Source organism: Phialemonium atrogriseum (genome assembly GCF_030411735.1).
Source record: "Phialemonium atrogriseum strain 8032-3 unplaced genomic scaffold QBC33scaffold_8, whole genome shotgun sequence".
NCBI classification, from domain to species: domain Eukaryota; kingdom Fungi; phylum Ascomycota; class Sordariomycetes; order Cephalothecales; family Cephalothecaceae; genus Phialemonium; species Phialemonium atrogriseum.
Genome location: NW_026848145.1, coordinates 806050 through 829541, shown reverse-complemented (window position 1 = coordinate 829541; position 23492 = coordinate 806050). Strand labels below are relative to the sequence as shown.

At 56.1% G+C, this 23492-nt stretch overlaps 6 protein-coding genes across 6 annotated transcripts; 2 read left to right on the top strand and 4 right to left on the bottom strand.

The window, feature by feature from the left end:
• Nucleotides 1-1995: 1995 nt before the first annotated feature.
• QBC33DRAFT_534229 (uncharacterized protein) lies at nucleotides 1996-2624 on the top strand. The gene has a single exon (XM_060427526.1). It carries the CDS (start codon nucleotides 2220-2222, stop codon nucleotides 2445-2447), a length of 228 nt encoding a protein of 75 aa, XP_060285156.1. The 5' UTR covers nucleotides 1996-2219; the 3' UTR covers nucleotides 2448-2624.
• An 884-nt stretch (nucleotides 2625-3508) lies between these two features.
• On the bottom strand, nucleotides 3509-5782 carry QBC33DRAFT_367105 (uncharacterized protein). Its single transcript, XM_060423959.1, has one exon. It carries the CDS (start codon nucleotides 5695-5697, stop codon nucleotides 3628-3630), a length of 2070 nt encoding a protein of 689 aa, XP_060285155.1. The 5' UTR covers nucleotides 5698-5782; the 3' UTR covers nucleotides 3509-3627.
• Nucleotides 5783-8940: 3158 nt separating this feature from the next.
• QBC33DRAFT_448798 (uncharacterized protein) lies at nucleotides 8941-10800 on the bottom strand (the record flags this gene model as incomplete). The annotated part of the gene is made up of 2 exons (XM_060424488.1): nucleotides 8941-9621; nucleotides 9679-10800. 2 exons carry the CDS (start codon nucleotides 10798-10800, stop codon nucleotides 8941-8943), a joined length of 1803 nt encoding a protein of 600 aa, XP_060285154.1.
• Nucleotides 10801-14484: 3684 nt separating this feature from the next.
• On the bottom strand, nucleotides 14485-15964 carry QBC33DRAFT_534213 (uncharacterized protein). The gene is made up of 2 exons (XM_060427525.1): nucleotides 15557-15964; nucleotides 14485-15495 (listed from the first exon to the last, which is right to left on the bottom strand). Exons 1-2 carry the CDS (start codon nucleotides 15950-15952, stop codon nucleotides 14923-14925), a joined length of 969 nt encoding a protein of 322 aa, XP_060285153.1. The 5' UTR covers nucleotides 15953-15964; the 3' UTR covers nucleotides 14485-14922.
• Nucleotides 15965-17169: 1205 nt separating this feature from the next.
• QBC33DRAFT_618460 (uncharacterized protein) lies at nucleotides 17170-18783 on the bottom strand (the record flags this gene model as incomplete). The annotated part of the gene is made up of 7 exons (XM_060432711.1): nucleotides 17170-17270; nucleotides 17424-17549; nucleotides 17597-17688; nucleotides 17722-18122; nucleotides 18153-18186; nucleotides 18479-18537; nucleotides 18644-18783. The coding sequence occupies 7 exons, from the start codon at nucleotides 18781-18783 to the stop codon at nucleotides 17253-17255; spliced, it is 870 nt and encodes a 289-aa protein (XP_060285152.1). The 3' UTR covers nucleotides 17170-17252.
• Nucleotides 18784-20873: 2090 nt separating this feature from the next.
• Nucleotides 20874-22859, top strand: QBC33DRAFT_448350 (response regulator receiver domain-containing protein; the record flags this gene model as incomplete). Its single annotated transcript, XM_060424464.1, has 2 exons — nucleotides 20874-22574; nucleotides 22671-22859. 2 exons carry the CDS (start codon nucleotides 20874-20876, stop codon nucleotides 22857-22859), a joined length of 1890 nt encoding a protein of 629 aa, XP_060285151.1.
• Nucleotides 22860-23492: the final 633 nt, after the last annotated feature.

The window sequence follows — 23492 nt, the reverse complement described above, 5'->3', positions numbered from 1 at the left end:
TTGTCGGCGGTCAGCAGCCCGGTGCACCATCCGCCGGCCAGCCGTATCCTCCCCCTCAAGGCCCGTGGATGCTGCCTCGTACCTCGACCAATGCCTCTGGAACCCCGCCGCCGCAAGGCCAGCAGTTCGTCCCTGCCGCATTCCAGCGTAGTAGTACGGCAAGCAGCATCCCTGCGAAGGAGCACCAGAGCAGCATGTCCAAGTTCTTCAAGGGCAAGTCCTCGAATCAGGCAGTGCCGGCTCAGGAGAAGCCAGAGAAGGAGAAGAAGTCTCTGTTTGGTTTCCGAAGGTCGTCTAAGCAGCCCGAGAGCCAGCCGCAGCCACCGTCCGCGCAGGGACCGCCGCAGTTCAGGCAGGGCCAGCCCCCGCAGGGTCAGCAACCACAGGGTCAGCCACCGCAGATGGGCCAACCGACCGCGGCTCAAATGCAACAGTCACGCACCCAGAACGTATGGCAACAGGCTCGTCAGACAGGCCCCCATTCTCAGTATCAGCACCAAAGACAGCCGGTTTCGAATGGTCCTGGGCCGCAGCCGAACCAAGGTCCCCCAGGCCAACGCCCTTCCCCTCAACAGACCCCTCCTCTCGGCCAGGCTCCTGCTCCTGCTTCGGGTCAGCAGCCACAGCAGAACCAGGCCCAACCATGGCAGACCTCGGGCCAGTTCCGGCCTAGCCAACCAGTTGGCGCAGGGCCACCGGGCGGACAGGGCGTTCCGCAGAATCTGCGCCAGCCCTCTGGCCAGTGGCCTGCCGCGCCGCAGCAGTACGGCCACGTCCCGATCCCCCGCGGCTACGGCATGGTCCACAGCGAGGGTCGCGTCGATCCGGCCCCGGTTGCCTACTACGTCGGCCCGGATGGCCAGTATCGGCCCGTGCAGGCGCGTGGTCCCCAGGGGGTGCAGCAGCAGCAGCAGCAGCCGTGGTCGCAACCCGACCAGGCGATGCCGAATGTCTCTCCCGGAGCCCTGCCGCTTCAGCAACGGCCCGACGGCGGTTCGGGTACTCCACCAACGACTCGGGCCGTGTCGCAGCCTCAAGGACCTCCGCAGCTGTCAAACGGCTTGGCAGCTGCTCCCACGCCAGCTTTCCCACCGTCTGCTCAAGTTGGGCAAACTGCAGGGCCTCAGCCGCCTCTGAATTCCCAAGTTCCTCCTCAGGCGAGAGAAACTTCCTCGGGTCAAGTTTCTCCACCAGCTGAAGTGCAACTACAGACGACCAACAATTTTGCCAACCCTCCCATATTGGTAGCAAACCCTCAAGCGATTCCAACCTCCAAGGGCCCTTCACCCGAGTCAACATCGCAGGGCCTCAGCATTTCTCCTGAGAGTCAAATCCGGTCAAGACCACAACCCGGACGAGTCCTTCCCACTGTCAGCCGCGAGAGCCAGGTTTCACCACATCCCCAGGTGCTACAGCCAGGATCCCCTCAGTCATATCCCCTCCCAGACTCTGCCTTCTCACCAGTGAACCCGGCCGCCTCCGGTGCGCCCTACCCGCCACTTCCCCTGGGCCTCGCGCCGGCATCGCTGGGGCAGGACGCGAACACCAACATGATGCACCAAACCGAGGCCATCGCCATCAGCCGGGAACCCTCTGTGCTCGCAGCCTCGTCGCCCTCGGTGCAGCATGCCGCGTCCCCTCTACCGGGAGCACTCAGCGGTGCGAGTCTCAGCCCTGCCGGCCACTCGCCAAGCATCTCCCCGAGCCCGCGGATCACGCCAGAGCGGGAGGAGGAGCGGGCCAGCAGCTCCGAACCCCGGGTGCAAGTCCTGCCGCCCGCCGACGACATTGTCTCCCACCAACCCCAGCAGACGGAGCAGCCTTCTCGTCCCACCGCCGCCGGGGTGTCCACCCCGCCTCAGAACATGTCGATCAGCGTCTCGCTGGCGAACCAGCACGTCGCCGGTGAGGAGAACATCTACGACGCCACGCCGCGCTCGATGGTCTCCGCACCCCAGCAGCAGCAGCATGACGGGGCCGTGGTTTCCGCCGAGGAACACGAGCCGGCGGAGCCCAAGGCCGCAGGCCCGTCGCACGAGGTGGTGGAGCACAGGGTCGCCGAGACGGCACAGGCGCCGATCCCAGCCCCTGTCGCGCAGCAGGTCTTCGTCGTCGCGGACCCATCATCTGCGAAAGCAGCAGCAGCAACAGCATCCAACGGCGAGGATCCCACCACCACCACCGCCGCCGCCGCCGCCACGGCTTCGAAGCCAGCGGACATGTTCGAGGAGGCGCGCCGCAAGATGCTGCTGTTCGGCGGCGGCGAGCAGGAGGAGAAGATACCCGTGTTCCCGACGGAGCCCGACATGAGCGACGCGGCGGCGGCGGCGGAGGCGGCGCGGCGCAGGCAGAGGGAGGACGAGATGCCGCAGATGAGCGCGACGTCGTACCCGGGGCAGGAGTGGAACCCTTATGAGCACTGGGCTGATGATGGAGGGGAGGAGTGAGTGAGTGAGTGATGGGTGGGCGGTTGGTTGTAATGTGGAGGGGAGGAAGGGTTGTGGTAGTACTATTCTTGACTGTGTCTTTCCTTAATCTGTCTTTTTGTTTTGCATCTGTCTGTCCTTTCTCCATCACCGCCGGCCCCCTTTTCTTGGTTTTTTTTTTTTTTTTTTTTTTTTTTTGTCCCCTTCCTCTTCCTTCTCACTGTTGGACATAGATCCCCGCCGCACTGATATACCCTGCTTCAGGGGCCATGAACATATGGTAGTAGCCAGCAAAGAACAGAAACTCCTTTTTTGTGTGTTAGTTAGATTTGGTTCGTTTGTCTGGCTTACTCTGAGGATACCTATACAGTTGATTCTTTTTGTCGAAATACCCACCCCCCAACCCCCTTTCCAGCCGCTGGGAAGAAATCGACCCTTCTGGCGTAACTCATAATTTGTCTACAACGACGAGATTCAGAACATATAATTTTAAACACATTACATTTTCTGTGGTGGCGATCTGTTTGATGCCGAGTGCACAGAGTGCCAGAGAACGGGCGGTTTAGAGGGAGGTCGCCTCATCCATCCTATGGGATAAGGGTACATAGCATAGCACCATCAGATCCCGTCGGAAAAACAACCTCTCTATTCCATTCCAGGCATGCATGTGCAAGCACCATCCCCATCCCTACGCCGTCTAAAGCTATGTTCAAGTACTCTGCTCCTCCCATCCTGCTGCTATGCACAAAACCCCCCAAAGCATCGAATCGCTGCAGGGCCCGCCTCTTATCTTCCCCTTCCTTACTTTCAGGGGTAGGCTCCTTTCTGAAATCATTTACGCGTTGCTCCCTCCCCTGCAGAATCTGCCCCGTTTCTCAGTTCCCAATCCCTACTATAAAACCAATGCAAACCCTTTGACCCGATCCACGTCGTACACCTGTCCCAAAAAGAAAAGGGAATAGAAACCGACAAAAAAGTAAGCAGCGACTGAAACGCCAGGTCATGTTCCGCGCCGTTTTATCCCTGCCCATTTCCGGGCCCCTTGTAGTCTAGTTAGACAGATTGCAAAAAAAGAAAGATATAATACAAGACAAAGAAGTGGGTTTCTAGGCGCCAAGATGATGGTCCATCCATCCACTCTCGTCTAGAAATATGTGGGGATGAGGTCCACGGGTGTTAGGTGGGCCGGCCGCAAGCTACTTTAGTTACCCCACGAGCCCGGGACGTCGGGATCGGGACTCGGTGGCTGAGGCGAGTCCTGCAGGCTCGACGGGGTGTCTTGCGGAGGCGGGGCCTGGTCGAGGTCGCGTGGCGCATCCTGGGATGGTCCGTGGGCAGCGCCGTCGGCCGTCATCGCTTGGTCCTCTGCCGGTGTGATTTCACGTTCGGTGACCGGCGGGTCTGCCGGTTTGGCATCGGTCTCTTGCGAGACACGAGGAGTGTCTTCCTTCTTGCCCTCGACGTCGCCGGCCTTTACACCCTCCTCCTGGCTTATCCGGGGACTCCGGTCGTCACTGAGGCTCGTAGCAACAGTGGAATGTGCGTGGTGGGCGTGGACGGTGGGTATGACGCCGCCGCCGATGCGGCTCCAGAACATCTGCTCCCTCAGGCGCACGCTCTCCTCCCACGCCGCCTTCTCCGCGTCCTCGTCGTCGGCTCTCCAAAGGCCGTCCTTGACGATGCGCAGGAAGCCGAGGAAGTCGCAGGTGGAGCGCACGCGGCCCAGGCAGTACCTGCACAGGGGATACCGCTGTGCCGAGTCGGACTCGCTGGTGCGGAAGCGATGTGTGCGCAGGTATTCCTCCTCTTTCCTCGACTCGCCACAGAGCGAGCAGGGGTAAAGCTGAGGCTTCGTCCTACTGGCAGAGGACTGGTTGGAGGGTGCTGGCTCGACGAACAACGACCCCTCGGTGACGGCGCTGAGGACGGTTCGGCGGGCAAGCCATGACAGGCCCGGCGCGATATCCAGACGGAGCGTGGGTTCGATATCTTCGGCAAGGGCCCTCTTGTAGAACTTGGTTTCCTTCAGCGGGGGCAAGCTGGCGGTCGAGGCGGTCGAGCCAGTACTCGTGGTTGACGCCGGAGTGTTCGGGGTCTGCGGGGAGGACTGAGACGGCGTGATTGAGGGGGAAGCAGCGGAACCATTAATTGGAGATGAGCCAAGTCCCAAGCCGAGGGCCACTAGTCCACTATGTGAGCCGGACGACACACGGTGAGCCGAGCACCGTTTCGAGGTCCTAATGAGATCTCTGAAATCATTATACGATGTGAGATCGGTGCGCAGGACCGGCTGCAGAAGGTGAGTAAAACTGGTCGGGTATGAGGGGGAGAGTGGCACCACAAGGGCGGGATGTGAAGCTCCATCGAGAGTCCCAACCTCCTCCTTTGGGTCGAATTTACTGAAGCCAGGAGACGAGGGTACTGTTTGGACAGTCTGTTCATCTTGTTCGACAGTCATCTGTTCCATGACTTGCTTGAGCTCGGTCAACTGCTCCTGCTGAGACCTCAGAAGTCCCTCGGCGTCGGCGAGCTGTGCCCTGAGCTGGCCATTCTTTCGTTCGAGAGCCTCCTGCTCCGTCCTCGCATCCTCCTTGGCCGAAATCACCATCTTATTCGCCTCCTCGAATAGCGCGGTAGTCAAGTTCTCCAGCTCCAGCTCGATCTTCTTCTTCTGCTGCTCGGCATCCTGGCGCAGCCTCTTCTCTTCGGCAAGGCGAGACAAAAGCTGCGTCTTCTCCGATTCGACTGTCTTCCTCCGCACCCAGACATCGCCCGCAAGCATATCTCTCTGCTGAGCAATCTGACCCTCGAGCTGGCGTATCGTCTCGCGCGACTGGGCCAATTCTTGCCTGGTGCTCGACAATGTGTCGTCTAGTGTGGTCTGATGGTTGATGGCATTTACGAGCTTGGTGCTCAACGTGGCGACTTCGTCGTTCAAGTCGGGGTGGTGGGGGGAGTTCGAAGTGTCTGTGAGGGCAGGGCTCATAGCCCGACTCCTCGGGTCAGGAATGGTGCTCATGTCGTAATCGGCATTTTGGTATTGGAGAGAGTGGTGGGATTTAGGCCGTAGGCTCGCAGCCATGGAAGGGATATCGGCGGAAGAAGGTGGATGGGTAGAATTGCCGACGACAGGTATCGAGGTTGAGGATCGAGTGATGCTAGAGAAGGATCGTACATGGCCGCCGAATGAAGGCCGTGTTGGTGTCGAATTCGACGACGGCCAGCCAGCCACAGCCACAAAACTTTGCCATAGAACGTTAGCTGTCGCCATGCGGGTAGGAGTAGGATTGAGAGGCAGAATGACAGGAAGGTCATGTGGTGCCAATGCTGTCTGAGAGCGATCAAAAGATAACAAACCAGACGACTTACGGTACGGAATCCAGCTTGGCGGGTGTGGTTCGGACGGACCCACTGAGGTCCTCCGAGACTTGTTGATGATTTGCTCTGACTACTTGTGATGGCGGCAGACGCCAAGTGTCAGGCGTCAAGCCCGGTTGGTTGTGATGAGCTACTCTTGAACGTGGACAAATGAATGTCTCAGTCTCAGTTGCTCTGGGTAGGAATGGCCCAGGGCGGCGAGTGATTTTCCGGATTCTTCGAATCAGGCTCAGGGCTGAAGGCTAACTAGGCACATATGCTCAAATTCAGACAAGACATGTCGACCAGGTTGGTGAGAAGAATGTGACGACTTAGACGAGGCGAGAGGGTGTAGCAATCACGATATTAAAGGAAGAGTGGAAGCGCAGAAGCGGAGGTCTTCAAGAGAGGCGCGAGAGGGCCCGTGTGGTGGATTCTTGGAATAGACCTTGCCTAAAATGGCCCAATTATTATCTACGATCTGTTGAACCTTGTACCCTTCACTGAATGCATCTTCTACCTAAGTACCTAGGAAGATAGCTGAGGTACTTTGGTTGGCTATTCTATGCCGGCAGACTCATAGGTACCTTTGATGCTATTACAACGGACCTAAATATATTGAAATCTCGGGAGATCTATCTTGTTCCGCACCTCTGTACATGCCAGAAATTGTGGCGGGATGACATCCGGAAAAAGAAACAGGATTGTCAAGGATCAGAGGGGTGGCGGCAAGCACAGATGTTTTTCTTCGCTTGCTGCCCACGCCAGCTGAGCATCCCCGGTTTCTCACTGTCTACTGCGCATATAGTGCATACAGGCTAACGTCATAACATGCGGGCCATCAATAAGACCCTCAAGGACCCTTGCTTCTTGTCCAAAAATCTCGTATCCTACATCCTTGAATCGCCAGAGCAGAGGGGATTACTCTGTACCTCTTCAGAAAAAGTGAATTGTGTTCAACTTACTCCTCAGAACGAGAGGAGAAGTGACTCAGAAATAAAGTTAGAAAAGGACTTGTGCGCATGTAATTGGCCCTTTTGACCACCTATTCAGAGTACCAGATTATTTACAAGTACTCAGTACCTCTGTTACTTACCATATCATATCTGGAATCAAGTACCTGTACAAAGCCGGGTGCATGTAATACGGATCTGTTGCATGGAGATCACTGCGGCATAAACGTCGCCACCCAGAATCCTGGTCACCAGCGTCATTCACCTCTTGACCACGATCCCGCGCCCTCGTGTTCTGAAGCCAGTCTCAGGAGGTGTAGAGATCTCAGAACTAGGAAGGTCCCGTTATCTGCTGCAATCAAATGGAGAGTTTCCAACCATTGGCAGGGCGAGCTGCGGCGGCAACTAGTGGCTGCCCGCCGCCTGATGGGCAGAATCCCCTGCCTTCCTTCCTCGACGAGGTGGACTTCGTGAGAAACCCCACCATTCGGGGAGGGACAGCTTGATGCGTTTGACTAGGTACCGGGTTTGGGCTGCCAGTTTGACAGAAGTCCTCCAAGCAAGGAAGCTTCAAGGCTGGTGACGGCATGGCGGGTATGCGCATCCTGGAAACAGTTTGATCCACGGACCGTCTGTGTTTCAACCCAGCCAGTTCCCTGCCTGCTATCAAGTTTCTCGATTTCGGGTCCAATAACTAACCTTTTTGCCCTCCTTATCGCCGTGCTTTGATTCCAGTGACGAGGTGCAACTCATTCGCCAAGTGGCGTTATAGGAGAATAGCTGGACGATTCGCCATTGCAAATCATCTCTAGCCAGGAACATGCCGGCGCAGCGATGGCATCTCAATGCTCCCAACGGGTGCTCTTACCTCGACCCCGCTGCGGTTGCCTACTTACAGATGCGAGGCTCCAGATGCGACGCTACGGAGCGCTGCGTCCGTCTCTCTCGCCACAAGGTTGGCTGCAGAACACTGGATCACATATTGCTCAGTAGTCGACATGACAGTCCCAGTTAGGACTCTGACGAACCACCACCAGTGTGACCCATGAGGATGGTGATGCGGCAGGGAAACGAGCGGCCTACGGATCACCTCGGAGGGTAGCAGTCGATCTGCGTGCGCCTATTCGGGATTCCAGGGGTATGAACATTATTCCCTGCACAACTAACCTATCTCTGCTGGCAATCAACTGCACTTCGTGATGCAGGAGAGAAGCAGTGGCGGAGGACGGTATGGCTGGGATTGGCAGGAGGCACTCCATTGCCAACATTTTGCGCTGTGGCCAGTGCGATATGTGACCGGTCTTCGCTGCAGCAATGTTTGCTGGCAGCCCCATCGGAACCCCGGCTGCATACACTGCGGTGCACCACCACTGCTGTACACGGTCTCACGCCTTATCACCTTCGCATCTCCCCAGAGGCTCGCCCAATCTAGGCGCAGTGAGGACTACCTCCGGCACTGGCCAACCGTTCTCTGGCTACTAATTCGTCGCGTGTGACCGCAGATGCAGATGGCCGGCGTGATATTGGGACACTGCGTCACATCGACAGCTGGAGTAGTAGGACGACGACTATACGAGAACGGTAGCTTCCTTTGGCGGCTTCATGTAAGATGCTGGTTACGCTATCACATGTCATTCCCTTGGGAGTGTTGATCTGCAACGACGCTTCCGGCTCTGAAACTACTCATGTCGATTCTGCGTGACAACGGGCAGCTAGAAGAACCGGCAACAGGTTATTTGGAATCTACAGGCGACAAGCTATTAAACTTGGCAACCCGAGGGCTCGTTACTTGTGTTTGTTCAATTGTATCTTATTACAACTCTCAACAGGTCTATGGTATATCCACAGCGCCTCTCTACCACCCTAGGAGTCGCGATAGTTACCAGAATCCAACAGCACTAAAGAGCAAGTTGTGGCGCTATCCCACAATGCATCAATGCAGTGCATGTATGCAATATGAAGCAGCGATATGTAGTATTAACTCCGAAACCGACAAATCCCACTTACTCCAGCAATTGGGGGGAGTAAATAACCTCCTTCTCTCAAGTCTATCAAAGAAGAGCGAAGTTCATATCATGTGTCGTATCGCCATCCCGGGAACTCCAACACTCCAGGAAACAGATTTTAAGAGAAAACCCATCCGAGGAAAAGACAAGCAAAAAACGATCGAAGGAAGACAAGGTAAACAAAAAGGGGGACACCAGCTACAAAGCCATGATACTCCGCCCCCCATCCGCCGTAACCCGGCGACGGACCCGCACCTTGAGGACCCCGTTGCCGAGCCGCCTGACGGCCGCGCCCCCGGCCGCCGCCGCAGCGCCGACCACCCGCACGCCGACGATGGCGCTCGGCGCGAACACGAGCGCCTCGCCGACGCGGAGGCCGACGATCTGCGAGAAGAGCCCCAGCGACGGGTTCCCGCGGCCGAGGGCGACGGCGCCGACGCCGTCGTCGTGGCCGTGACCGTCGCCGTTGGCAGCATCACCGTCGTGTCGTGCGGCGGCCTGCTCCAGGAGCTGGGAGGCGGTGGAGACGCCTGCCAGGTGCTTCTTCAGGGCGGCCAGCCAGTCCGGGGAGGTGAAGCGGTGGACGATGGTGACGGAGCACAGGTCCAAGAGCTTGGGGGAGACGGTGGGTTCCTGGGTGGAGATGATGATGCGGGCGCCGAGGTGGCGCTGCAGGCGGATCGTGGCGAGGAGGGACTCGGTGAGGGTCTGGGATTCCGGCGAGTCGTTCATGTACTTGTGGGCCTCGTCCAGGGCGATGACCCTGCCCACCTTGGAGGGCTGCTCGAGGAAGAGGCTGAGGCAGATGTTGAAGAGCGAACAGGCCATCTCCGATGTGACGCAGGGGCAGGATAGGTCCACGATGGTCAGCTGTCCGGCCTAAATGTCGCACTGTCAGAATATGATCGCTCGCGTCGGAAATGGTTGGGCGCTTACCTCGGGCGTCCAGTCTGTACCCTGGGCTTCATGCTTCCTCTGCTGCTTCGGCGAATGCCCGCTTCTCTCTTTCGCCCACATGTTGTATGCCTTGGCCTGATCCTCCACCATGAAGCTCTCCAGGGTATCCAAACGCTGCTTCAGGGGCGCGAGTTGGTCCTTGGTCAGGTCTTCGGCTTGGACCATCCTCTTGAAGGTGGTGTAATCGAACCCCTTGCCAGACTTCTGCTGAGTGATCCGCAGGTCCCGCAGGATTCGGTTGACCACATGCAGGTACAGCGGCATGTTGCCCGAAGTAACGGCCATCAAGTCGAGCATGCGCTTCGTGTTCAGGTCCAACTGGCTGAGACGCAACTCCTCCACTTTGACATTCGGGAAGCGCTGGTACACCTGCCGGATGGTGCGCACGTTGGTCGGCGCGCAGAGCACCCTGACCTTGACGTCGCGGCTGGAAGATAGCCAGGCAGCCTCGCATGGCGAGCCCCCATTGTCCGAGATGAAGGTGTCAAAGTGGAACACGATACCCGTCAGGGGTCGTGGCAGCGTGTTTGCCTTGGAAGGGATCAGGCAGTTCTCGAGCAGGCATGACAACGAGTGGCTCTTGCCCGAGCCCTGGCTTCCGCAGATGAAAACGCTCGAGGGGGCGGAGACGTTATAAAAGATCCTCGGATCCGCTGGAGGAGCGCCGGCAGGGTGGCTGACATCGCCAGCAATTAGCCCAAACTGGGTGAAGGGCTGGTCGGGCGATTTGCCAGTAACCGAGATAGCGTATTTCCTGACGCTGTCGGTGAATATCGGCGCGGTCTTGATCTCGTTCAGCTCGTCCTGATCGGCTCGCCGCTCAAGTAGCCCGAGGTGAGTCTCTAGAGTGAAATCTTCGTCACTGCTACTCTCTCCCTCCCCCTCATCTGCACTTTCACCGCGGCCATCGGCCGAAGACTCATCACTTGCATCCTCAGAGTCATCATAATCATCACCATGACGGCTCGGAGGAGTCGGCATACGCGACTTGCCGGCGCCAGAGCTGGAGGAGGTGGAGCTTCTCAAACGAGCCCCAAATGAATCGCGACGTGAATCGCGAGAGACGCGACCTTTATGATCTGACAGCCTCAATCCCGCCATGGCGCCCTCCATCCCGGCAGGGCGAGAAGCAGGTGAGGCAGAAAACACGAACGGTGAGGAGGAAGTACGACTGCCCTTCAGGGTGGATGGGCGTGTCGAGCCTGTGGTGGTTCCCGAGGGTTGCGAGGGCTGCGAGTGCTGAGAGGGCTGAGAGACGAAGGTCTTGTTGTTCAGGTTGAAGATGGATCCCGACTTCTTCGGCTCACTAGGTCGCAGAGAAAAGTCGAAGACTGTTGAGGGCGGAATGAATTTAGAAGCCATGGCAATTACCTGACTGACTGCAGTCAAGTTTTATAGAGGTGTGTTGGTGGGCTCCCTCCCAAATGTCTGCTTGACCGACGCGAAGAACTGACGCAAAGAACCAACGCGAATTCACGAATGCCAGGTTGTTGGCTGGACAAGGAGGCAGGGCAAAAAAAATTGACAAAGACCAACAGAGAAGAAAAGACGTGAAATCATGCAAACCAACAATGCAAAAAGTAGCCTTGCCAGGGTTGAGGGAGACCAGGCACACTTGTTACAGCTGCAAAAGAATGTGAGATCCCGCCATGCAATCCGCTAGGATGGTCGATTAGCTGAAGGTCGTAATTTGGCGAAAATTTCTGACGGGAGTTCCCTCCCGCGGCAGCTCCCGCCCGGGGCCACAAACTTGGGACTCAAAAGACGCCTCTGCTCTGTTCCTAGCCGCCGCTGCCGGTCAACAAGTAAGAATGAATGGTAAAGTGAGAGATAAAAGATAAAACCTTTCTACACATTAAAACATCTTTTCTCGCAGTTCACCACGCCGAAAACCCTCAACCCCCGCAAGAAGCATCGGCCATCCATCAGCCACACCACAATGGCCGCAGCGGTCATTTGAGGCCCTCGACGGCCATTTAACGGGCCATTGGCGCTCTTTCAGCAGAGTGGCGACAATATTTCCGACTTTATGCCTTGTGTCTCAGCCTTGTTTATGCAGAGAGGACCATTCCGCCAATCCGACAGCTTCCTTTCATCACCTCCCGCTGTTCCCTTCATCATAACTGATAACCTTTGGTCGGACCCATTGGGCTCCATTGTCAGCCTTGTCAAATATCAATGACCCAACGTCCCTTTCCCTTTCAAGTACTCCCCGGTAATGACAGCAACGTTGCCAATATCCGTGCCTTGGCACCAGGCCTGGATCTTCGGGGGGGCATCTGTCAATCTCAGGCGGCTACCTACAGTGGGTGGCACTAGGTTTGAATCCAAACTGATGTATTAAATCTAACGCTAGTCGTCGCTTAGCAACCCACTTAGTATTTTGTATGAGCTCTGCTAAGTGTACTAGCTTGTTTCGCTACATATATTAAGTTTTGCATAACTGTAGCTTAATTTGGCCTAGTGCCGGATTTGTGTACATTGGGTTGGATTCAAACCTAGTGCCACCCACTGTACCTAGACGGACCAGGTTGTCAGGTCTCGCTAGTTCCATGGACAATTTCTACGCACTTGCCTACATCAGGCAGCTGATATCATCCGCTGAGCCAGTAATTCCTATGGTCAGCGTGACAAGTGGCAGTGGCTGTTTAATTGACATCCCCAACACGTCATAACATGGATGCTCGAAACGACTATTGGTTGCCTTAGATGACTTCTGCCCACCATCTTGATGTCCTGTGCCGAAGACCAGTCAGATAGCTTCCCGAAACTTCGGTCCGGCCTCAACTGGACGGACCCAAACCCCTCACAAGCCGACATACCCGGGTGACTTGAACGCAGCCGACCTATGTATGGCCCGTCGAGCTCTGCGGTGCAAGTATTTTCAACGCAAGAAAACCATCGTCGTGGATCCATTGCTCCCCCTGCTGCTCTAGACCAGGCCTGCATGCATGTCTCCCTTTTCTGTTAGCAATCCGCTCGCACAGAGGGAGTTACTCTCGGCTCCGTGTATGTTCAGGTCATGTTTCCGGAGTTTGACGTTTAGAAAGAAGCACCCGCGACGGTGCAAATACCTTCTCAATCCAGCATCACCGGCAGGTCGGGCCTTGCCCTTTTTTTCTCTTTTTCTTTTCTTTTGTTGGGTTGAGGTGAGGGGTTGGGTTGCTGTTAGGTGTGCCGCATAGCCTCAACGTCGGAATCACCCGCTCCTCCAGGCTTACTCTTTGGGAACCCTCGGGGCCAGGGGCTTGGCTGCCGCACTTGGCCGCCGGCCACGACCGTCCTTCCAACCCGGTCAAGGAAGACGTTCCTGTCCATCTTCGGGAGGCGGTCTGGCGATTCTGAGACCGCATGAACAGTCCGCCTGAACAGTCCGCCGTTCAATTCATGCCAGTTACCCCGAGTCGAGCCAGGACTCTGCGGATCATGGCAAGATCCGGAATGGGTCGGACACTGCAGTGATCGCCAGAGCTCTTGACGCAAGGATCTAGATGCGGGGCCTTGGATTGTCCGAGCTTGTTCTCCCGCTATCCGCATTACATTTGTCGGGCCGGTCGGCTTCTGGCGTGTCCTCTGGGTGAGTGGCTGAGATTTAACGAGAGGGTCCAATATATTGGAAGGCTCGCCCAATCCAAGTCTTGCTGCTGTACATCAGCGTTCCAATGACGTTTCTCTAACAGTCACGGGGCTGCGCTGCGCTGCCCTCGGACTCGAATGACTGCAGACGAGGATATGCAAGAATGCGAGAACCAAGACATACCCGGTTCGAGTTTCTCCGCCATTGTGAGGTGAGGTGAGATGGCCTTGCATATGCACAATACACCACCCAGGCTGGCTGCAAGGGACGACAGAGCAGCAGCCGGGGGCTTCAGTTTGCTGGCATGACGTTTCTGTTTTTGTTGAGCTACCCGTACAAGGTGGCTTGCAAGTGGTGGTCAGCAGCCCGATCAGGCAATTTGCCTGCATCGACACGGATCGTCGAAGGGAAATCCCTGGAGGAAATGACTACCTGTCGATGCGGTGTAGCACCACCCACTTGACATAAATATCAAAAATAGACACCGGTTCTTGAGCCAGAGGGCCGTGCAACGTCGAGTGACACGGCAGTACATCGAGGGCATTATGACTGGTTTGCTGGGAAACATGGCTTTAAACTTGCGTAAGCAGTGGACGACAAGTTGAGAAAGAGGGGTTCGGAGGGCGGGATCTGGATGCAGCTGCTCGGCGCTCCCCGCAACTGTCTCAACATCTCCATCACCATTCGGTACATAACACCTAGGTCGCGTTTCACAGAAGGACAAATCGAGCGAAAAGGCAAGCAAACGTGTCTACTGCCAGCTGAAACGAAGAGGGGATGAACCAATCATCGAATAGCCTTCGATATGATTGGAGTATAACCTCCTGCAGCCCTGTGCATATTGGTTGTCGCCGAACCGTGCGAAACACTGGCTGTCCACACCGGACTGCCAGGCTGACAGACGATCGGAAAGAGTGCCATTCTTGGTCCCAAGAGGGCAGGGAGTATTCCCAGCAATTTGGTCTGGTCGATCGTCGTTCTTGGCTGAAATCCCTTCCTATTGGCTGCGAGCTGCATTAGCGCCTCCAGCTTCCCGAAGCCCCAGTTTTTAAACCTTAAAAAGACATACAGACTTGCTTTTTATGAAAATTCTGGTGCTCGGCAGGATCCAACTCGGCCCCCCTGGGAGCGATCTTGTTCAACCACTTCAAGCGGCAGGTGAAGGTGCCGAGGAGCAATTAGAGAGGCGGCATGAGACGTTGCTGGGAGACCGTTGAATTTGTTCTAGGATGTACAGAGAATCGAACGTCTCGGCCCGTCCCGTCGAGGCCGCCAGTTTGGAAGACTCGACATCGTTTTATTCACCCGACAACTAGATGGAAGCGCCCCGGAATCCCGCATTTCAATGTTCTGTCCTCCATAGAGCGTCCGTCTGTCCACGGCGCTCTCCTATTGTCCGTAGATATAGCTCGCTTGCGGTAAAGCAACTACACAATAGAGACATTCGGTTCCTGGCCAGGGACTTCAGTAGCAGACTTCCAGTGAGGAATCTCATCCATTGCGCCCTTCCTGCAAAGGTAAGGGAGACTTGCCCCCGGCCCACGAGGGTCTCTGTACCCTCTTGCCCTGGTCGTTCGTTGAGATGACCTTGGAATTACCACATCGCTTGATAGCCTCCCATTCGGGACCATGCTCAGACCCCCGGGTCAAACTGCGAGCCAACCGACCATCAGCATCCCCAGCAAGCTTTGTTTTGACGGCGTTGAACTCACCGCCGACCGGTTTTCCGGTAACGAAGGGAGAGATTCCAGGGGGTGGCCCTGAAACGGCGACATGTTGCTCAGTCTCGTGAACAGCCCGACGTCGTCGGCCGCCGCGTCCGGCTTGTTTGTGCACCGATGTCGGAAGAGCGCCCCGACGGCGTCCATCAGCGCCAGGATGCACTGGGCCGAAAACACGGGGACGGGCCAGTCGCTGACCGACAGTCCCACGATGAGGGAGACGACCGAGAGGAGGGTGATGGCGGAGACGAACGAGGTCCAAAGGAAGAAGGTCCGCCTGCGCAGCTGCTGGATGGTGACCCAGCAGTGGACCAGCAGCGCCAGCAGCTGCGCGTGGGAGATGATGAATATTGCCCACACCAGCTCGATGTCGAACAGGGCAAGCAGCGTCAGCCCCGTGCCGAGTATGACGCACTGGGTCGCCGCCCCGGCGTACACGATGACCCGTGGCAGCACGCCGCGCATGCTGTCCGCAACCCTCAGGATCGATGTCACGTACTATAATAGAATCAGCCGAGTTCGGGCACGGTGGTCGGCGGAACGTTAGAAGATCAAGTACCTGGAAGGAGATGAAATGGGCCGCCCAGACGACGCGGAACGTTGCGAAGAGCGGCCATGCGGCCGACGGGTTGTAGAACCTGGAGCCGGGACTGTTGCAGACCTCGAAGGCGATGAAGAGCGGTGCCGTGAGGGCGAACACGGGCAGAATGAAGCGCAACTCGGGGTGTCGTGCCCTCATGTAATGGATCTGGAGGATATGAATAGCGCATGCTAGGGGCCAAGTAGCGTAGATGAAAATCAACTCAGTCTCGTTAGCCTTTGGACGATCCATTATTGTGTGTTCGATAGCTTCATCTAGCGAAATTGCGACTGGAGATGACGTTAGTGGTAGATAGGAATATATATGAACTGTCAATCCCGAGTTCAGCGTGACAAAACATCTTCCCCCAGCCATGACTAATTTAAGGCTCTGTCAGATGCAAACCTGGTGTGGTCAAGTGAATGGGAGATCTGTCTCAGTCCTAGAAGAAGCAATATAGCTGCGGAGAGGTGGGGTTGAGCCCGTCAAGATGCCACCCACTAAGAAGCAAGACATTTCCCAGCACTCTGCAGAAGCAAGTAAACAGGAAAATCCAAAGCTTCAATTAGCAATTAGCTATCCCACTGTAATGTAAAGCCTAGTATTTGCTGAGAGACAACGTTGACTTTGCTAACGAAAACAATAGAGAAGGAGAAAGGCTCTCAAGCGCCAGGAGAGGTTGAAGCAAGGAGGGCGCTACAGAAAAAAACGGAACTGTAGTTTAAACCAAGGAAGACAATAGAGAAAAAGCAAAATAAAGGAAAAGGAAAAAGTAAGAAAGAAAGCCTCAAGTTAGACTTGAACTTCCCACTCCTCAGTTGGTGCTTTTGATCCCCCAGTGTAGTCTCAGTTCCCCCCAGTTGCCCCATTTGTGTCCCCCTGTGTCTTACTCCCCCAGCCGTTGCATCTGTTCAGGTCCAGCCTACGATCTTTCGTGCCGTAGCTACTGCACCCCCTGCCTTTCGGCTGCCATTTACTCTGGCTATGGGTATTTATTTGCGAGCTCCGTCACCTCGTTCCCTCTTATACGGTGTCTTAGGACAAGCAAAGCCTCCCTCATAGGAAACCTGAGGCAGTGGTGACGGGTCGTGCCTGAGGGCCGCGCTGGGTCTGACAAAAAAAAAAAAAAATTCTTCCAAATGCGCCGCTTTGCCAACTTGACCATTCGTACGGGTCTCCCACGTTGAAAAGGGCTCAAGTTAAAGTGACATATAAACCCTCCGCCACCAGTTCGCCGCCCCTGAGCACGTGAGTTATCACAACAAGGAATCCATGTTGTCTATCCATCCACCATGTTAATTGCAGACTAATAAATTGCTGGCAGAATCTTGCCTTCGGCTATTCCCGCTTTCGTTGGGCCCGAACAATATCGGTTTACTTCCGTTTCCCCTAGACCTGATGGAACTCTCAGCAAGCCCTCTCTCAACCCCCCCATGGGGAAGGCTTACGGGAGTTATTAGGCATGAAGGAGAATGTCATGTCTGCTCCTGATTTGAAGAGATATTGCATGGTTTCTTCGTGTATATGACGTTCTGGAGGACAAGGCAACGCTGGCTGTTTACCTGGACTGCACGAGAGGAATGAGACCGAAGCAAAGTTGTATCTTCCATTAATTAGATAATTGAACCACCATGGTCCAACAGGCTCCTCAATCTTATGTCATATACATCTCTACCTAGTCTTTCCCGCAGATCTAATTGACCCCTTGTCTTATGAATCTGATCTTATCCCGGTAAATCAAGCCAGAATAATTATCGCCTTATTCAGGTATGAGTCGGCAAAGAAATAACAAGATCCAAGCTTCACAGATCCAACTGGAAGCAAGGACTGGACCCAATGCGCTCACCATAAGGAGGTGCGTGAGCGGGACGGTGGCCAGCGCAACGAAGGCGAGCAGGCTGTTCCCCCACCCGAGTCCCAGCGCCGCGTACATGGGCTGACCGGCGAGCGGCAACACGGCGCCGAACAGCGACTAGACGGCGGTCATGGTCGCGATGGCGCTAGGGCGAATGCGTTGACTAGGTACGACTGCACGGGCATGAAGACGAACAGAACACCCGGCCCGACGAGCGACGTGCCCACGATCGGCGCGCCATCCAGTGCACCCGATACTCGGCCGTCCAGCCGTACCAGAGCAGGTCAACGGGGGACCAGGACGACGCCGAAGATCAGCGGCGGGAGCCGGTCCCTCGGCTTGATCGCCGTGCCGGCGGCCCGCTTCTTGGCGATGTGGTCCGACGTCGCGCCCCTGTTGAAGAGGCCCAGCAGGAATCCGACTTCGAAACAGAGGTGGGCGAGGCCAACGGCTTGGGACTCGAAGCCGTACTGGCCGCGAAATACGAAGGTGAAGGTGATCGACAGGAGGTAGAGATAGCCGTATACGAGGGACACCTCGAGGGGCACAAAGAAGACAATCGGGGATCGGAACAGCATCTTGATAGACCGGAAGATGGCTCTGCGGAACAAATTCTCCGGGGTCTGGCCCTGGGTGGATTGGGAAACGTAGTTGTCGTTTCCGGTTTCCTTCCGGAGGCACGCGGCTTTCCTGTCCGGGATTGTCGCGCGTAGGTTTCACTTGCGAGAAAGTTGGGACTGGTCAAAACGCCGGACTATTTAAGAGGGGAGGGTAAATAGGTTAGCTGGGACATGCCCACGAGGGGCGCTCTGGGAGGTTAACATGCTATTATGGCAACGAGCTAGAACATTCAACGCCATCCGATGTCCTGGGCAATGAGCCGCCAATGACTAGACCGAGAACTGGCTGCTACAGCACTCGAAAAGGGCTTGTTGGCAAAAAATGGTCTAAATGAACAAGGATGCATGCCACCAAGAATATATAATACTGGATATGTATATATATATATATATTTGAGAAAGGAAAAAGCGGTTAGGAGCACTCACTAGCAAAGCCGGAGCTGACGTTGGACGAGTGCATGATGATGTTGCGGCCGTAGAGCTCGCTGAGGGGCGCGAAGAGCAACGGGGCGAATACGAAGGGGACATCAAGCGACGGATGCGCAGTCGGTTGTATTGTCTGGGGGTTTGCACTTCCCCAGAATGACTCACATGTTGAAGGTCACTACCGAGACAGAGTGATGGTGAAGAGCTTGCGAGACGGCGACAAGTTCATGGGGTCGCTGGATCGTCGGGCCCGTCCTAGTTGACGAGGATCTCTCCGGTGGGGTGTCGATCCTCACTGGAGCCATCATCTTCTTTCGACGATGTTTGGGCGTCCTTGGCGGCCCCGCCGTGCTCGTCCAGGTGGGGCTCCGGCATTGGACGGTCGCGGCCCGTAGCGGCCGGGGCCGTTTACATTTTAAGTGGGGACGCTGTCCTACAAAATCGGGACTTGATGCCAAGGACCTTGCTGATGGGAGAAGAGAGATGCCCGAAAGCCAATTCTCAACGGCTATCTTGCTGATACCTATTGCGTCGACTTCTCAAACAGTCCCGTTCAGCAGGTCCGTTTAGTTCTACTACCCGAAAGTTATTCGCAGGCGGAATTACTAGCGGACTTACTCGGATCAATACCGGATCCTAGCACCTACTCCAGGCGTTTGTAGGTGGTAACCCCTTGAGAGTGCAGAGGATTGGAAGGAGCAGGGGCAGCTGGAGTTTAGAACACGTAAAAATATGGTAATCAGTGCAGAAAACGACGCCATCCATTACGAGATTAAACCGTCTACGACGAAGAATGCCATCGTTCCCAATCTTACTGCATAGTGACTCGTTTGGTGACTGGTGGACCTAGACCGGTAGACCTAGACCGGTGGACCTAGACCGGTGGACCTAGCCCAGTGGAACATCGGAACTGGCATGCTGTGAAACCCCTCTTGAGCTCTTGAGTTGCCAACATGAATGGTGGCACCATCAACAGCAAACGAGCTTGATGTTGACGAGGCAATTGAAGATTGAATATGGACAGCTCGATAACCTGCAAGGATCCCCTGCCGAGGCTAATTTCAGGAGTCAATTGTCGATGTTGACAGTACACTCTAATAATGATGAAGCGTTGTTTTTAGAGGAAGAGTAGCAGACAGGACGGTATCTCGGAACGGCCAGAACGACCAAAATGGAGGTTATCAGGCTGTGACTGTCGCTGCACAAAACGCTGTGCAACATGAGCAACGAAACCCCGGAAATGATAGGCATAGATACCCACCCCAGCTATCGTCACTAACGACGTGCTCTGGGGGGAAATGGGAGGAATCAAATTATCAAACAGACCTGAGCCATCCTTCGCTGCTAACGAAGCATCCACTGGGTTTGCTCGAGATTTTACCAGCGGCATCACTACGGAGAGGCCAGTAAGATCAAAATTCTTAGCGGGTAGTCGCGCAATTCTCCTTATTTAATCCGCATGGCCGCGACAAGCTGAGTGGGGTCTAGGTGGCTTCCCGCAGTATTGCTTGATATCATTCGTCAAAAGCCATATACTTGGGATCCGTTTGAAGGCCAAGTGTGACCAGGTCCACGCAGTACACCCAAAGCGAAGAAGCTGGAGTGTCACAGAGATCTCGTGGCAAGGGGGGGTTATGTGGCATACATACATGTACTGTGGTATGTACGTTATCGTGAGGGTGGGAGGTTGCGACGAGGAAATGCAGCCACCAAATTTGCCTGGTGATCGATTCGTTCGAATGCAATCATGCAAGCATAGCTTACCTAAGCCCCCCCTTGTTGATGCGCCAGCCTCAGTTCATGACAAACAACATCCCTCAACCGAGTCAGTTGTCCTTGCAGGCTCCAGGCATTTGAAAAGTCGCCTCCTACAAGGGGCTGTCGTCGAGATCCTTATGCTCGGCTGTCTCAAGTGGCTCCTACTCGTGTGGAGAGACTTTTAAACCCACTGCAAGAACCTTAACTGGAGAGCGCGATTGCCTTGCCTTCTTTGCCACCTCTCTCGCTGCGGCATCCTCTTTATCCCACACACCGCAAAAATCCAATTCCCCTCTCTCTGATGGGAGACTTCAAGGCCAAACTGCGAGCCAAATTTTCGAGAAGGAACTCGGCCGCACCGTCCCTTGAGTCGTCCACCAGCAGTACCAGCAATCGCCCCGTCTCAGCCGAAAATGCCGGTACAGGCGGCGGCAGCGTCGCGGGCGAAATATTTGCCGCCGCGCCCGTGACGACCGACAATCGAACACCCGAGACGACCGGCACTGAGGAACCTCGCCCTCAGCTCCCCAGAAGCGATTCCGACGACCCCAAGCTCGCTGCTTTGCTCAGAGATGCGGCCAAAGCCAGCCTGACACAGACACAATCTTCCGCCACGGTCCAGCCACAAGCTAGCGACATGAGTGGAAACGATCTGCGCTCTCCAACGCCGGGACTTTTTAGCATCAGCGAGCATTCTGCGACTCTTCACCCTCCAGACGAAGCGACCCCCGCCGACGCGACATCATCCATCAATGAGTCTACTGACGACGATGACAGGGCACCACTCGTCAATCCAGGTCTCAGCAGCACCAAGACCCCACAACCTGCTCCCGACAGCATTGACGGTTACTTCACTCCGCTCGGCCACGCCTCCCCACAAATCCCCCGGCCATCTGCCCCCCCGCGACGACAGAGCCTCCTACCGGACAGGCAGACAACTCTGATCCAGACGTTGCTGCATTCTGAACAGGCTGACGAGCTCGGCCTTTCGGGCAGCGACCATCTGCTGCCAATCAACGCGTCGATGATGACGCGGAAGATTTGGGTTAAGCGGCCCAGCGCCTCGGCGACCCTCGTCACCATCAACGAAGACGACCTGGTGGACGACGTGAGGGACATGATCCTCCGCAAATACGCAAACTCCCTCGGCCGTCAATTCGATGCTCCAGACATCACACTACGTATCGTTCCTCGGGAGCAGAGGCAGGAGCGCGCTTTAGCTCCAGACGAGCCAATGGGACGAACTCTCGATGCGTATTTCCCCGGAGGTCAGACGGTGGACGAGGCATTGATCATCGACATTCCTTTGCGACGTACACCGAGAGCATCACCCCGAGGTGGCCCTCCCGGGGCGGGCCAAATGGCCTCGTTCTACTATGACGATCTCCGACCAGTCGATCCAGGCACTGACTACTTTGGCCCCGGCGCCGTCGCCCAGCTGCCCGTCACACTGACAGCACCGTCTGGCGGCTCAGGCCATTCCCACAGCATCTCAATACTAAACACTGGCCAGATCCCACAGATACCCTCCCCAGGTGGCACGAGGTCACGGCCGTACCGCGAGCGCGACCGGCCTCAGCTCGGGCGACACAACACGGCCTCACCGACCGTTCTCAGCATCGGCGGCGCCACGATAACGGTGGCCGCCGGCCACGGTACGCAGCCGGCCTACTTCCGGGCACCCCGTCCACGAACTCACTCCAGTGCCTCGACAGACCACCCCCCAGGCGTCGGCATCACGGCATCCCCCATGCCCACGCCCCCCGGCGCCGATGGCATGCCCATGTCCGCGATGCAGCGCGCCTCGACGCCGCCGCCGCGTGGCGCGTCGCCGCGGCCGAACGCGAACCCCAGGTCCAAGAAGAAGAAGATGATGGAGCCGCCCAGCCTGCCGGCGGGGATGCTCAACGGCGGCGTGCCGCCCATCAACGTGCTGATAGTGGAGGACAACATCATCAACCTCAAGCTGCTCGAGGCCTTTGTCAAGCGGCTCAAGGTGCGGTGGCAGACGGCCATGAACGGGCGCGAGGCGGTCAACAAGTGGCGCGCCGGCGGCTTCCACCTCGTCCTGATGGACATCCAGCTTCCCGTTATGAGCGGGCTGGACGCCACCAGGGAGATCAGGCGGCTGGAGCGCATCAACTCGATCGGCGTCTTCTCGTCGGGCGCCAGCAACCCGCCCGAGGAGGCCGCGACCGGCGAGCCCGCCGAGGAGGACAGACTGGTCAACAAGGAGATGCTCAAGAGCCCCGTCATCATCGTCGCCCTGACCGCCAGCTCGCTGCAGAGCGACAGGCACGAGGCCCTGGCCGCCGGGTGTAACGATTTCCTGACAAAGGTAAGTTTTCAAATATCCTATCCCCCCCCCCCCCGTTTGAAGCATGTTTACTCGCGAGGCACTGCTCGATAAGTGGCTAACGTATGCACGCAACAGCCCGTCAATTTCGTCTGGCTCGAGCGCAAGGTCATGGAGTGGGGCTGCATGCAGGCCCTGATCGACTTTGACGGCTGGAGGAAGTGGAAGGACTTCTCCCAGCAGGACGAAGACATTTCGGCGTCCAAGAAGGCCTTGGCCAAGGCCAAGACCAAGAAGAACCGCCAGTCCCTCTCGTTCACGTCGTGAATCTGAGGTGGGGAGGCGAGGAGAGGGAGGATACCCGAACACGAAGGCGAAAATGGTAGCTACGTATGCCATATGGATCATATACGCGCAGATCTCGAAGAAGAGAGAAGATTTAAAGCCATCGGACATTCTTTTGGGCCGGCTTTCTTATTATTATTTTTTGGTACAGATAACGGACCAGGCAAAGAAAACCGTCTTTTGATACCTCACCACCGGGCCCCCGGGGACGAAACAAGCCCCTAAACCCCTTCGGTTTACCCCAAAGCACAAACACGTCCCCAGATACCCGCGAGACCCTGTCGGTTTCTTTCCACACCCTGTTCAGCACACCTACCCCAATAGCACGATACGGAGGCTATCTTCAGTTTGCCGGGGCCTCCAATCTTTCCTTTTACGACCCAGTCACTCACTCACTCTCTTCGCGTCTGTTTCCCTTGATACGAGCGCAATCGGGGTTTGGTTGGGGGGAGGCGTTCAAAAATGGATAATTGGTTATCGATTCAAGGGTGTCATGGTGTGTGGCAAAGGCAAGGGAAAGGGAGGGAATGGGGAGGAAGGGTGTTTTGATGACACGACACAAGAAACAACAAGCTAATTATTTTTATTTTATTTGATTCGTATCTTGATCATGCC

Coding starts and splice junctions, on each gene's coding strand:
- QBC33DRAFT_534229 (XM_060427526.1), top strand. CDS start 2,220: ATGTTCGAGGAGGCGCGCCGCAAGATGCTGCTGTTCGGCGGCGGCGAG.
- QBC33DRAFT_367105 (XM_060423959.1), bottom strand. CDS start 5,697: ATGGCGACAGCTAACGTTCTATGGCAAAGTTTTGTGGCTGTGGCTGGC.
- QBC33DRAFT_534213 (XM_060427525.1), bottom strand. CDS start 15,952: ATGGCTGGGGGAAGATGTTTTGTCACGCTGAACTCGGGATTGACAGTT. Junction 15,496..15,556: donor CCCATTTCATCTCCTTCCAG/GTACTTGATCTT, acceptor ATTCTATTATAG/TACGTGACATCGATCCTGAG.